This window comes from Podarcis liolepis (assembly GCF_965112155.1).
Source record: "Podarcis liolepis genome assembly, chromosome: 4".
Lineage (NCBI taxonomy): Eukaryota > Metazoa > Chordata > Lepidosauria > Squamata > Lacertidae > Podarcis > Podarcis liolepis.
In genome coordinates this window covers 50414360-50429448 of record NC_139558.1, presented here as the reverse complement: position 1 = coordinate 50429448, position 15089 = coordinate 50414360, and the positions used below count along the sequence as shown (strand labels likewise).

Sequence of the window (15089 nt, the reverse complement as noted above, 5' to 3'; positions counted from 1 at the left end):
CAGAGCTGTGAAGTAGCTCGCAATTAATTGTTACACCTTTTACTTTGTTCTGTCCTGTTGTCTTAAAAGTATAACTGTTCTGGCTAAAAGTTTTGGGTAGATGCTGCAAACATAATTCCTGTTTCAGAATAGAATATGTGTTAAGATAATAGAAGAATGTAAATAGAAATCACTTGAAAATGAGGGATTCACCTATTCTAACTGTTCTTAAGATTCATGGTAAACAAAAAATGGAATGTCTTCCATTAAAAACTTCCATAAGTTCAGATTTGCTTTTTGTAAGAGAAGATAAGTTTACACAATTTTAAAATACATTGTACTACTGCATCTGGATTTCTGAACTTAGTATTGCCATATTACCATAACCAATATATTTGCCCTACGTGCTTTCTTTTTCTCAGCTTTGCTCTGTGTGTAGTGATATCTGTGTTCTATATACTATTCAGGTCTTATGGGCGTGCTCCTAAGATGATTCATCTGGAATCTAATTTTGTACAATTTAAAGAAGAGCTACTACCTAAAGAAGGGAACAAAGCTCTTCTGACATTTCCCTTTCTCCATATATATTGGACAGAATGCTGTGTAAGTACGGGTGTGTGTTTTAAAACATGAACTAACAGCTAGGTAATTTGTAGTTAGCTTTGCATTATCTTATAGTTCGTGGGTGAACTTATTAAACGCATGGGCAAGGGGAACTCTGTGCCAACTAGAATTATGCCTCATCTAGTTAGCAAAACTAGCATTAACAGTGTGTATTTAAAGTAAACTGTTGAAGAATCTTTTATAGAGAGATCTGTCAAGTGAAAATACTAGAGTCCCGTCCCCCCCAAATTCAGTTTGATAGTTTTAGAACTCCCCACCCCCTGGCATTCCAGGAAAAAGCATTTCAAGTATGTTTCAGTAAACCTGATGTTGTGTTTAATCTCTTATATCCTTAGGACACAGAAGTGTACAAAGCTACAGTAAAAGATGACATCACCAAGTGGCAGAATGTTCTGAAAGTTCACAGCTCTATGGATTGGTTAATTGTAGTGGTAGAGTGTGATGCCAAGAAAAAAAACAAAACGAACATCCTTCCCCGAACATCTATAGTAGATAAAATAAGAAATGACTTCTGTAACAAGCAGAGTGACAGGTTAGTAATTCTGGAGCTTAAGAATTTTAATTTATTGTATTTGTAGCTGGACAACCTTTGATGGTCTTTCATCTGAGAAAAGGGTGGGGCATCTTGGGCCCTCTTCATGTTGCAGGACTGCAGCTCCCATCATTCTGACCATTGGGTTTACTATTTGGGGCTGGTGAGAGTTGGAATCCACAGCGTATCTTAGCAATGTAAGGTTGGACCCTTGTTATATCCAAAAGTAGTGGGGAAGAGAACCTTCAGAGCTCGATCTATTCCTGCCATTAGAGATGCTGGGGGACCGCTTCAGATATTATGTTTGCATGTTGCCAACATCATAGAAGTCTAGTGCTTGTCAGCATGCTTATAAAAACAATATGGATCCTAGATAACTAAGATTGTTATACTGTCAAACATGGCTTAAATTTTGTGTCTTTTTGGCAGCTCTTAGAAAGACTATTTGTTATTACTCTTGAGTCTCTTCTAAATGATATCATCTAGTATTTATCAACAAACCAATTTTTCCTAGTAAGTTATGAGAGGGTAAAAGATAACCTTGTTCTACAAGTGATCTGATACTTCTTCAGGTATTCATGGGCTCCAGCTCCTGTCAGCCTCAGTAAGTGGCTGGGGATGATTGAAGTTGTAATCAAGCAACGTTGGGCTCTCCACAGGTTCCACACCTCTGATTTAAAAATTGCTTGCTTATTTTAAGAATGATTCTAATACATGTGAAGTAGTCCTTTAGTTTGTACTTATTTTGTAACTTGGAACACATGCTATAGAATGATGTAGTGTGTGAATATGTATACAAGGGCTTATTAGAAACCTGGACATACCACATTAGTTGAGAGGATTCCATACTAGGCATTATTCAGTGCTGCAGTTGCACAAGAACGCTCAAAACAGTTCCCTGCACTGTTTGTTTGTTTGTTTGTTTGTTCCTTCCTTCATCCATTCATTCCTATGTTGTTTATATGCCAAAATGGCTTCTACTATTCTACTGCAGCCTCAGTGCTCCCTGAGGGGGCACTCAGGAAAGGCCTGACATGTAGGACAAGAGGAAGTGGGGAATTGGTGGAAATAAGGCAGAGGCAGCTCACTTTTATATTTATATATGTACATTTGTACTCTAGCCTGTCTTTAAAACTCAGACCAATTAGCACTTGGATAAAACATACAGTCATGCTGGCCACATGACCCGAAGCTGTCTGCGGACAAACGCCGGCTCCCTTGGCCTATAGAGCGAGTTGAGCGCCACAAGCACAGAGTCGTCCGCAACTGGATCTAATGGTCAGGGGTCCCTTTACCTTACCTTTAAAACATACACTTAACCTGCGGTGGAAATAGCTCTTGTTGTTACTCTCTAACAAATCACATAGTTTCTTAGGGTGTAAGTCATTGGTCACAAAGTTGAAGTTCCATGGAGTCCATGCTTAGAAATCATTTGATAGGAAGAAACCACAGGGTTTTGTAACTGGTGAGTGTTGCAAAATAGGCTGGTGAAAGAAAATATTTCAGAATATTTTGAAACAAAAAATAAGTCTATTGGCTTTCTTCCAGTTTGACCACTCTGATAAAACTTTCCAAATGAAAATTCACATTCTTGTTCAGCCAGGAACAGAGCAAAGTGGCAAAGATTTAAGTCTAGCTCAGCTATGAGCATGAGATTCTTAAAGAACCTCAGGGTCATGGGTTTGAGCCCCACAGGGGGCAAAAGATTCCTGCATTGCAGGGCGTTAGACTTGAATTCTGTGAGTCCTCCTCTGGAAGAAAGCAGGGCCAGCAAGAAATGTCCACTCAAGAGGGTTCTGCCTTTGGTGGGAAGCAGGGGGTGGAATCCAATATAGTGATAAGGAGAACATTCGGCCAGTGCAGTGATTCCTGTTCTGGCGCTCTCCCAACCCTCCAGAGCAGATTTAGGGATGGTGCATGGGAAGGTGGGAGAGTAAGTCCTGTTGTTCAAGTAAACATCCTTGCACCATGGGGCATGTCAATACAGCACTGTTCAAATTTATTTTTGTCCTAATGCTACTATGCAGGTCAGGGTGGGATTGCTAATATCAACAGGGCCCCTTTTGAGCAGCCAATAGAGGCCAGGTTTGCTTGGGTCTCGCCATTTTCTCAGCCTTGTCTTTCTCCTCACACTTTTGCAGTTAGATGGGAAATAATGATGCACCAAAGCAGCTCGTATTTCCACTCTCCATTACTAAAGTTGTGTCCTTAGGTGGCACTGCTCCTTTGCTGCCTGCTCTCTTATTGGCTTAATCAGAATGGAAAGTTGGATACCCTGGATAACAGGCTGGCCTGTTTTACTAATATCGGGATATTTTTGGAAGGAGGACAGAGGTTGTGTACACGCACATACACACACACTATGCCGCATGCGAATATTATTTAGGTACCTCTGAGGAGTTCCTTTTGACCAAACCTCTTCTAAGCGCTCTGTGTCCTTTTTCTTTACTTCCTTACTTTATAACACCTCAGTGCAAGTGATCTCTCTTGGGTTTTTGCTTGTGAAAACCTTCAACACTGAAACCTTGAAACTGGGTGGTTCTCCCCTACAGATGGGGTGTCGCTTGTTGGCCCCTCCACTTTGTCTTAGGAGGAGCACTTTTTAATCTTTTACATTTGTTTTGTTTTATTGATTTTTTTGGTATTATTTTAAAACACCTTGAGACTCTGGTGGTGTGAAGTGATAAAACCCTTTTCCTGTTATTCTTGCTAAAAAGAAAGTAACCTCCTAGCAAGTCTAGTATCCCATTTGATTTGTCCCTTCTTGACCAAAATATTAATTAAACTAGCTCAGTTGGTTTGAGCATGGTGCTGATAACGCCAAGGTCGCAGGTTCAATCCCCCATAAGGAACAGCTGCATATTCCTGTCTTGCAGGGGGTTGGACTAGATGATCCTCGGGGTCCCTTCCAACTTGTATGATTATACGATTTTATGATTGTTTCCTCCTTACAGGTGTGTAGTGCTATCTGACCCCTTGAAAGACTCTTCCCGCTCTCAGGAGTCCTGGAATGCCTTCTTGACAAAACTCAGGACCCTGCTTCTCATGTCTTTTACCAAAAACCTTGGCAAATTTGAGGATGACATGAGAACTTTGAGGGAGAAGAGGACAGAGCCAGGATGGAGTTTTTGTGAATATTTTATGGTCCAGGTATAGTAAAGCAGTCTATGGAAAAATAAACCTTTTTAAAACTAGTCTTGTACTGCTTGCATCAAACAATGTGTTTGCATTAAACTGTTTCCTTTAAACTGCGTAGAGCTAAAATCACAAGCAAAAGTTTTTGTTTCAGTGCTTCATTTTTCTTGCATGAGTCAATTTAGTTATCTTGCGCAGAGTTTATAGGAAAGGGATCTAAAGATACAAACCAGTACCCACTTTGTACCACCAAGATTAACACATTTTCAAGAGTGAAGACTTTTCTTAAAAATTGGCCCTTGGTTTCCTAAGAGTAGTCTTCGGTTATTTTTGCCGGGGTGGGGGGCGGGGGAGATACCAAGAACTGTACATTTTTTGTTGCTACAGTTTTGTTGCTTCCACTTTGTTGCACCCTAACTATTAACATATATTTTTCTTTATATATTAAAAGGAAGAATTGGCCTTTGTCTTTGAAATGCTGCAGCAATTTGAGGATGCCCTTGTGCAATATGATGAGCTGGATGCCCTGTTCTCCCAGTATGTTGTCAACTTTGGAGCTGGTGGTAAGTAGTTAAATCAGAAGTGTAATTGAGCATTTCCTTGAAGAGATCTGATGACTTTTGCTTTGCAAAATTAAATTCGAGCAATCCAAGGGTGACAAATAATCCACTTGATTGTGTAAACTTTTTTCCCCCCGTAATAAAAAGTGTATTCAACAGAAAACTTTAATACGGATGTGTGTAGCTTAATTCACATTGCTTCAATGTGCCAGGTGTCGTTACCTCTCACTGTGTGTGTTTTGCATAGATGGCGCAAACTGGCTGACTTTTTTCTGCCAACCGGTGCGAAGCTGGAACGGGCTGGTTCTTCGTAAGCCAATAGACATGGAGAAAAGAGAACTGATTCAGAACCAGGAAGCCACTCTGTTAGACCTGCGCAGTTACCTCTTTTCTCGCCAGTGCACATTGCTGATCTTTCTCCAGAGACCGTGGGAGGTATCTCAGCGAGCGCTAGAACTTCTCCACAACTGCGTGCAAGAGCTAAAGCTCCTTGAAGTAAGTTTTTGTAAATTAATCCGTCAAGTGATTTAATGCTTAAATTCCCTCCCTAGCTCCTTGCTTTGCTCTGGATTATAGCCAAAAACAAGGGTGGGCAAAAGAGAGATTGGGGTCTGCGGGTAGATTTCTGGGTGATTTGAAGTATGTCAGCAAGGATTCACACTCCTGGTCGTTTAACAATAGCTGCAACCAAAATATATTTATTATTATTATTATTATTATTATTATTATTATTATTATTATTAATTATCTAAATTTAAAGTCTATTATGATGAGAAATGTTGGTGGAGGTGGGAACCAGGAGTAGTTTTTGTGTGTGAAAGGATTGTGAGCTCAATTCTGTTACTAAAAACAAATTCCTGATCCCAGCTAGGTGTCTGTTCATAGTTTTACATTCCCTCCTGACACTATTTTGCACCTGACTTCTTTTTGTTGGGTCTTGGGGTTCTAATAAAAAGAATAACCCAAAGTAAATCCCGCAAACCGGAAGTCTTCCCAACCCTGAGCTTAAGGGTCGTTTAGGGTGGCAAGAACCTGAGCCTCCTTTGGAAAGCGATTAGCTAGTTTGTGTGGAAGTTTGTGGTGTCTGGCAGGAGATGATAGATGTCCTCAAGACCTAGCTTTGTATTGCACGCACCCCCCTTAAAAGCCATTAGTACTAATCTATACATTTTTTGCCTTATAAGAATATACGTTGCGTCTGAACGGTGTCTTTGTTGTTCTTATCTTTAGGTCTCTGTTCCTCCTGGCGCTTTGGACTGTTGGGTCTTCTTGAGCTGCTTGGAGGTTTTGCAGAGAATAGAAGGTTGCTGTGATCGGTCTCAGATTGATGCCAATGTCTCCCACACAGTCGGCTTATGGAGTTACGCCACTGAAAAGGTAAACAAAGGGAGTGATGCATGTTGCCAAACTGTCAGTGGAAAAGTTTCATAGTCACAATCAGTACAACTTTTGTTTAATGAGAGATAAGCCAATATGATACTGAAGTTCTGCTTCTAACGGATCAGACAAATGTTTGTAAGGGCAGTGCACTCATTTTTCTTCTTAACCAAACACTGTACCAGGATACATTTGGCTAGCTACATTCCCAGATAATGAACTTTTGTACTTCTTGCATCAGTCTAGCTGACAATCTCTCCCCCCCCGCCCCCAAAGACCCTGGCATGTGCATACAAATGTAGTTTTTCATGGGTACATTGGGTGAGGGGATTAGCCCACCTGTTCAGCATTGCAGTCTATTCTCCACATCGTACACTGGACAATTGTATTTGCATAGGGGTGTACAGTTGTGCCCCGCAAGATGAATGCCTCGCAAGACGGAAAACCCGCTAGACGAAAGGGTTTTCCATTTTTGAGCTGCTTCGCAAGACGATTTTCCCTATGGGCTTGCTTTGCAAGACGAAAACGTCTTGCAAGTGTTCCGATTTCCCCCCGCTTCCCCCCCCTTTTTCTAAGCCGCTAAACCGCTAATAGCCTTTTAGCCGCTAATCCTTTAATAGCCGCTAAGCCTTTAATAACCGCTAAACCTCTAATAGCGCTAATCCGCTAAGCCGCTAAAAGGGTTGCTTCGCAAGACGAAAAAACCGCTAGATGAAGAGACTCGCGGAACGGATTAATTTTGTCTTGCAAGGCACCACTGTACATGTCTGCAGTCCAATGTGTGTAGGACCTATATGTACACGATGCAGTTGGATCCTTCATGTGATAAACTCCATGTTGGTATATGACCGGTTGCAAACGGGAATGGGATTTTACATGATTATGCAGATTATACAAATACTGTGAAGCATTTGGTTGGTTACTGTTTCGGAAAGAATGCAGAGCTAATAGACTAACTCAGTAAGGTAGTTCTGTTGCAGATGCCCTGTAAGATTTTGGATGTGTTGGGGCGGCGATGCATACATGTGACTTATAACATTGTTTGAAATGAATCTGTCAGGTTTAGGACGGTTTCTTTCATCTGGTATACCACTCTCATCAGTCGCTCACATTTATTTTCTGGAAATATAGATGTTATTCGCTGGAAAGACAGAAACTTAGCAGTTATTGAGGCGTCATGATTGTCAAAATAAATTTGTGGGGTGCTGCAAGACTCTTTGTGTGACTTGGGAGTTAAAAATGTAGCCAGTGTTTTCATATTTCTCTTGTCATGGAGTACAATGACAGAACTTTATATTTCCGCAGTTGAAGTCCCTGGGTTACCTATGTGGACTTGTGTCAGAAAATGGGCCCAACTCAGAAGATCTTAATCGAACAGTTGATCTTCTAGCGGGACTTGGAGCTGAACGCCCTGAAACAGGTATTTACAGAAAATGTTTTATGAAACTATGTGAAGGCCCAGTAAGTTCTCTTCATGTCAGTCATGCTTTTGATGGACAACTATTGTTTGCGTCAGTATTTGCCAAAGTTATCCATGTTCAGAGACAGTTTGTTACTGAAATGTTCATACTGAAAAGGGATTAATCTTCTCCACAATGCATGAAGCTGGACCATTTTTGAATACCACTGAAATTCTTTTATGCTATACTTACTGGAGTGGTGGACAGGAAGTTTGTAACTCTGCAGTCAAATAACATAATGATGCTGGTAATTTGAGTTTCTCGTTATGTGTTTGATGTACTAATATAGCTCTTCGGATAACTGTGTGTAGCCGCTGCTTGTTTTTTAAATGACACTTTTAGTCTTGCTGTACAGTGAAAATTTAAAAGATCACCATTTCCTTTGAAAATAAGGAGTAGTACTGTGTTCCTGTTAACATAAATAATACTATTGTAGAGTTGGAAGGGACCCTGAGGATCATCTAGTCCAACCCCCTGCAATGCAGAAATAGGGTGCTATCCCATATAGGGATTGAACTTGCAATCTTGGTGTTCTCAGCACCATGCTCTAACCAACTGAACTAATTTTTTGCACTGACAGAATATTTGATATACCAGCTAGATGTGCTGAAATAAGAGCAAATCAAAGCCCACATTTGAGCTTGAATCATAGATAGAAAACCCCAGACTCCTAATGTTAATATCTTGGTTCTTTTAAATATAACACAGGATAAAATGCAGTGTGGTGTTTTCCTGTATTAATTTTAGTTGCCTTTTGAAAATGGAAGTCTTACATCTGCCCTATTTTATTTTTGAAGCCAATACAGCACAATCTCCTTATAAGAAACTGAAAGAGGCCTTATCATCTGTAGAAGCTTTTGAAAATCACTACTTAGTAAGTATGCCATATATATTCTGCATGTAGACTCTAAATAAGAGGACAAAATATTATTGATTGTATAATATATTGGGTGTAGTCTTCAGTCAATATTTGCAGCAGAATACTATTCCTACGGGTGTACTAGTTTAAGAAATAGTATAGAATCATAATCAGTGTCGGGAGGAATCTTTGAAGTCTTGATTCAAAATGGCAGCCAGTACCCAAAACCACTATCCCACCTTGGGAACCCTCGTGGCGAGTTTAATGGTGATATCTCAATAGGTGTCCAAACCTATAGAGAACAAACGGATAGACTTTCAAAAATACATAGCTGATGAAGATAACAAGCATAACATATTTGAATATATGGAGGCTGGTTAAATGTTTGTTTATATAGCTTTTTACATAGTCTCTTGCCCTGCATATTTTGATGCTGAGTGACTATAAAGTCAGTATATAAATACAATGGTGGAATTCTTGTATGTGTAATTAGCTTTTTAAAATATTTGCCAGATTTCTTCTAAAGTTTCAATAAGTAATCAACAACTTACAACAGTGCAAAAACAAAAACAAACCAAAGGAACTTTGGAAAAGATCTTTGTGCTCAATCCATAGGATATATGCTTCTGAATATATTAAACATAAAGTTTTGGAACAAAGAACTTTTGTAAGATAGCTTGTCCTAAAGCCCCTTGTCTTTTCTTTTCTTTTATGTAGGATCTTTCCCATGCCACTATTGAAATGTACAAAAACATTGGAAGATCTCGCTCAGCAAAGCTTGTTGGAAAGGATCTGGCAGAATTTTATATGTAAGGAAAACTTTCAATGGTTTCCTTTTAAGGAGCAAAACTTTTAATCTGAAAGGGAGAGGGACTGTGGCAGTGCATCCTTGTTGATTCTCCTTGATTTCTCAGCTTTTCATACCCTTAATCGTGGTGTCCTCCTGGATTGTCTCTGAAACGTTGTTACAGTTATTCCACTCCTATGTACAGGTCCCACTTGGCATGCCTGCTGTGGGGTCCTGTAGGGTTCCATTTTGCCCTCATGCTCTTCTGTATCTATATGAAGCTGCTGGGTGAGGACATCAGGGAACCAAGGTGTCAGCAGTGTAGGCTGTTGACAAATCCAGCAGTACGTCTTGCTGGAATAAGGTGAGACTGGAAGGTATTGGGCTGGTGTCTGGAGACTGTAGGGGGAAGGGTGGGCAATAAACAGCAGCAGCAGCAGCAGCAGGCTGGATGCGGGCCACTATAGTAAGACTCCATCTTGAAGACAGAAGCTGTGTGGGCAGGCACTAGATAGGTTCCCTGATTTGGATAGGGTTGCATTCCCTTTGAAGGAGCAGGTATATAGTTGGAAGTATTCTTTGATTCAACACTGTCACAGGAAACACAGATGGATTATGTGTTTTGAAGTACCCTTTCCCACTCCATCTATCTTGCCAGCTACATCTGTTTCTACATAGAGGTAACTCAACTGCAGTGACTCCTGCTCAGCTAACCTACTATCTGAACTACTGTAACACAGTTTACATGGGGCTGCCTATGCAGATGATCCAGAAACGCCAATTAGTGCCAGAATGCAGCTGCCAGAGTATTGTCTGGGATAGCCTTGGGGAATCGCATTAAAACCAACCCAAAAAGATCTTCAGTGGCTGGCTATATTTTTCCAGGCTGAATTTAAAGTCATAAATGACTTGGGATCCAAGTATGTGAAGGATTGCTTCTGCTGTTACCAGCTTGCCCAGGCTCTTTGATCTGGAGGGGAGGCCCATCTCAGAGTCTCACTATTAGGAGGGATGCATTATGTGGTGATAGGTGATTCGGCCTCATCATTGGTGGTTCCTGGATGGTGGGATGCCTTCTCCCTCAAAGTGTGATTGGCACTGACCTTGTTAACATTTTTGTGCCAAGTGAAAACATTTCCTGTTTGCCTGAGCCTTTCAGTGATTTTAGTCATTCTCTACAATGAGAACCATCTCTGGGGTTTGATGTTGATTTTATGGACTTTTATCAGCTTGCTTTATTGACTGTGGTTTTAATGGAGATATAAATCACTCTGAGATCTTCGGATAAAGAGCAGGCTGAAAATATATTTAATAAAATAAATAATAAATAATGCACTTAGAAATTAAGAGACGTTTTAGGCACATGTTCTGAAAAATAATTGGAAACAAAAAAAATGGCTAGGTTAACCAGTTAGCTTCTCTATGCTGCAACATCAAAAATATGTGCTCAAAATTGTATTAGCTATCCTAATAATTAGATCCTTAACCACCATTCCTTTATGTGTGTGTACAGTGATATGGAATCTAAGACAAGGAAAGGGTAAATGCTCTGTAGTTCTATCAAGATATGCACACAGCTTAATATTATCAAGGACTCTATGAGCTTAAAAGCTTTCAAGGTATTCTAACAATCCATTCCAGTACAATGAATGCTAAGCATATTGAATAGGGTATTAGTTATTTTATTACTATATATTTATCATTATTACAGCATAAAATTTACATGCCTCTTGATTGTAAAAAAAAAAAATCAATGCTGTTTGCAAAAAGATAAAATAAAATCGAGAAAAATTCACAGCCATACTTTAAAACATATAAAAGTTTAAATACTAAAATTGATTAAAATCACCTTGGCTTTCTAAGCATCTGGGTAGGCTTGTCTAAGCAAGAATGTTTTCAGCAGGTGCCGAAAAGAGTACAGTGATTAGTTACCTAATCTATAGTTCATGTTTGTAGCGGATGAAAGGTTTCCATTAAAAAAAAATTGTAAACTGCTTTCCCTCTCCCTGTCTGTGACATTTCCCCAAGGAAGAAGAAGAGTCCTCAAAAGGCTGAAGTCTACCTTCAAGGAGCATTGAAAACCTACCTTGCGGAGGGATGGGCATTGCTTATTACGCATACACGGAAGCAGCTAGCAGAATGCCAGAAACACCTGGGACAAGTGGAAAAGTATCCTTCAAAGCAAAGGGTATGTCTTAGGTACCTATGTGCTTTGTTGGGGAGGGTGGGTAGTACAGCAGAAGGTGCACAGTACTGTCACCCAAGGATTGCACCAATAATCAATGTTTCAATTTTTCATCAGAGGTTAGCTGTTGGAGCTGCTGGGCTTTGCACATAACCGCCATAAAGGTCCTGGCATCGCTTTTATTTATTATTTATTTCTTAATACTTATATACTACTTGATAGTAACTACCTTGGAAGTGGTCCACTGATGCAGCCAGTCTTCTCTCCCTCCACTCCCTAAATCTGCTCTGGAGAGTTAGGTGAACTTCCATAAGGTTTAGAGGGGAGGAAATCCTATTGCGTGAGCAATCTTTGTTCTGCTTGCACATAACCCACTTAGCGCTATGTTAAATTACACCGCTAATGTCACATATATGCTAATAGGATCAGAACTGGCAGTGACTCACCAGGGAAGAGAACTTGGGATCGTGGTTGGTAGCTTGGAGAAAGTGTTGACCCAGTGTGTACCAGTGGCTAAAAATACAAATTCCATGTTAGGAATAATTCTGGTTGCTTCACCTCAAGTCAAGAAGGATATTGTAGAGTTCAGGAAAGGGCAGCCAAACTGGTCACAGTTCCCTCACAGTTTGAGGAATCCTTATGAGCCTCCCAGTTTTAAGTAAACACTCCTGAGTTCCAGTTGGCAGAGGGGATGTGATTTCATCGTTGATATAATTACTACTATTAAATAATTACTAAGCAGGTTTGTTTTTAAATGTAGAATTAGGTACGGAGATTATGTGATTTTTTTTTAAAAAAAACTTTAACATGAATGAAGTATTTGTCATTGCATCAAGGTGGCATATTATTTGTGTGTGTATGTATACTCCTTTCTCCACACTTCCTTAACTTCGTGCCAGCTATCTTCAAACAAGCAGTCTTTTAGCTGCTGATGATCACTTAACAGAAGAAGAGCGCAAATACTATTGCCAAGAAATACTAAATTTTGCCAAACAGCCCTCAGAAGGTGAAGGTAAGACTTTCAAGAGACACTTATTGTGAAACTTCAGCTAGGCTATCTTTCTTAAGAAGTTAGGGCAGAGTGGGGAACCTTAGGCCTCTTTATCTGGCTGTCAGGACTCTGCCCAGATCACCAGACCTAACTTGGATCCTCCTTGAGGTTTTGTTTTTCCCTGGCTGGAATATGTATTCAATCTGTGATGGTGCCCCTTGCCTTGCCGGAGGCTAGCATGGTGTGTGAAAGTATAAAACTAGCCTATTGTACAAATTATATTTGTTGCTCTGTGCTCTTTTGCCTCTGTCTTTACCCACCATCGGCACTGCCCAGAGTATTGCCCTGAAGGGAATGTGGCCCTCAGTCTGAGAAAGATTCACCACACCTGAGCCAGTGGCTTTTGGTTTTGAATGGCTTTTAAAGCAAGATTAGTTTCATCATCTTGTAAGATTTCAACTTTCTCCTTTTTGAAGGAATAGTTTTGTATATGTGATTCCATTTTTTTTTTTTTTTTAGTTCCTTCATTTTATTACATGCTTCTGCCCTCTTCTGCCTACTATTTTGTTCAGTTAATAGCTTCAGAAATTTACTAAAAGGATGCTGTGGCTTTACGTATTGTGTGATTATACAGAGCTCGTAACATTTGCAGAATTAGGTTGCAGAGTTTAGTTTCCTGAAAATCTCAGCTTTCATTTTTATTGCACAAGTTTCTAGCCCATATGATAGGGAAGATGTACTTGAAAGTGTGTTAAAAATGAAGCTGAGAGGGTGGCTGAATTAGATTTCTAGTAGTTCGGAGATGGGGTTTACATAGTACTCTACATAGTTATTTGTCTCTCCCCAGGATTAGGCCAGTTAGAATAAATTATGCAAAGCATATAGATAGCATATTATGCAGAATATATCGTCCAAATGTGTTTAGGTTGCGGAATTTGGTCTTTTTGACACAATTAAGCAAAAGTGATGAGCTGTATCCAGCATTAGTGATAGTCAGAGTAGACCAATTGAAATTCATGGACATGGCCAACTTAGGTCTATTAATTTCAGTGTATTTATTCCGAGTATAACTTAGTGTGTTACAACACAATATATATACTGCAGCTGGAATTCAAAGAGTACTTTTGATGAGCCCAAAGACTTGTATTATCCCTGCGTTGCAGGGGGTTGGACTAGGTGATTCTTGGGGTTCCCTTCCAAGTCTGCAATGCTATTATTCCATGATTGCAGAACCTCCAGAAATGTTTCCACTCTGAGTCTGGAGATACATTGAGGCTTATGAATCTGTGCCCCTAAAGTTGTGCTGTGATTCACAAACCAAGGGTTCATGCTCTTCCTTAAGAGTTACTAGGTATTAGCTGAATGGTATCTTTGCTTTTATTACACTCATATGGTCAATAGAGTTTCACATGTATCTTATTTTATGTTTGTTTGCAGATCAGAAAGTTATTCTGTCCATGCATTCCTTTGCACAGCTGAAGAATCTGCATTTTGACCCTCCTAATGCGGTGGTCCATGTTGGTGGAACACTCTCTATTGAACTGACGTTGGCAAATCAGATGCCCATCGCAGTGAAAGTGGATCAGATTGCTATTAATATCCATTTCAGCATTGAAAAAAATAGCTACCGGAAGACAGCTGAGTGGCTCACAAAACACAAGACTTCCAATGGTATTATCAGCTTTCCAAATGAGGTTGTGGGTCTCTCTCTGTCAAGAAGTAGCTTGCCGATGTTGGAGTTGTATGAGATGTATGAAAGGAGCCCCTCGGATAATTCCTTGAACACAACAGGCATCATCTGCAAAAATGTGCACATGCTGTTGCGAAGGCAGGAGAGCAGCTCTTCTCTGGAAATACCCACGGGGCTAACTCTGGAGGATGGTGCCCACGTTTTAAAATGTAGCAACTTAATACTGGAACCAGGGGTCAATAACATAACTTTCAGAACCCAGGTATGTTCTTACGGAAGGCAAGCGGTAACCTGGTATTGCTCCCTTGCCTGAAATTTGCCACTCTGCTCCTTCTTGCTTTTAGCCCCTCTCGCGCCTGGCTGGCCTTGACTTATTTAGAAGAAAGGCTTCTAGCTGTGCCAGGATGTCTGGCTGGTTCTGTGACATGTATCTGTAGAAAATCAGGATTACTCTGAGCCAAATATCTTTTAACACATTATTTTCAGTTCTTGTCACTTCTCTGAAGTTTAAAAACTTTGAGCTGCTTAGCTGGAATTAACATTCAATCTACCGTGCTCATTGTCAAAACAGTGTGCAGAAAATGGTTTTAGTCAAGCTTGCTGAGAATTAATTTGCAAGATGTTTAAAGTGATAAGCGGTCTCTTGATCATACAATAGTTTGTACCTTTAAAACTTTTAATAGCACAAAAAACCCTGCACTTCAGCTTTGTCCGGTTTGCCAGCTACGGTCAATACAGTGGTACCTCAGGTTAAGAACTTAATTCTTTCTGGAGATCTGTTCTTAACCTGAAATTGTTCTTAACCTGAAGCACCACTTTAGCTAATGGGGCCTCCTGCTGCTGCTGCGCTACTGCCACACGATTTCTGTTCTCATCCTGAAGCAAAGTTCTTAACCTGAGGTAATATTTC

The 15089-nt window shown here is 40.1% G+C and overlaps 1 protein-coding gene across 1 annotated transcript in view; it reads left to right on the top strand.

The window, feature by feature from the left end:
• TRAPPC10 (trafficking protein particle complex subunit 10) overlaps positions 1–15089 on the top strand; it is a 45807-nt gene that overhangs the window by 17558 nt on the left and 13160 nt on the right. The window contains exons 3-14 of the mRNA XM_083498411.1: positions 447–582; positions 939–1135; positions 4090–4285; positions 4722–4833; positions 5078–5325; positions 6061–6207; positions 7513–7627; positions 8465–8541; positions 9244–9335; positions 11342–11482; positions 12398–12510; positions 13927–14441. Coding sequence (XP_083354537.1) covers positions 447–582; positions 939–1135; positions 4090–4285; positions 4722–4833; positions 5078–5325; positions 6061–6207; positions 7513–7627; positions 8465–8541; positions 9244–9335; positions 11342–11482; positions 12398–12510; positions 13927–14441 — 2089 coding nt within the window. The remainder of the gene's footprint in view (positions 1–446; positions 583–938; positions 1136–4089; positions 4286–4721; positions 4834–5077; positions 5326–6060; positions 6208–7512; positions 7628–8464; positions 8542–9243; positions 9336–11341; positions 11483–12397; positions 12511–13926; positions 14442–15089) is intronic.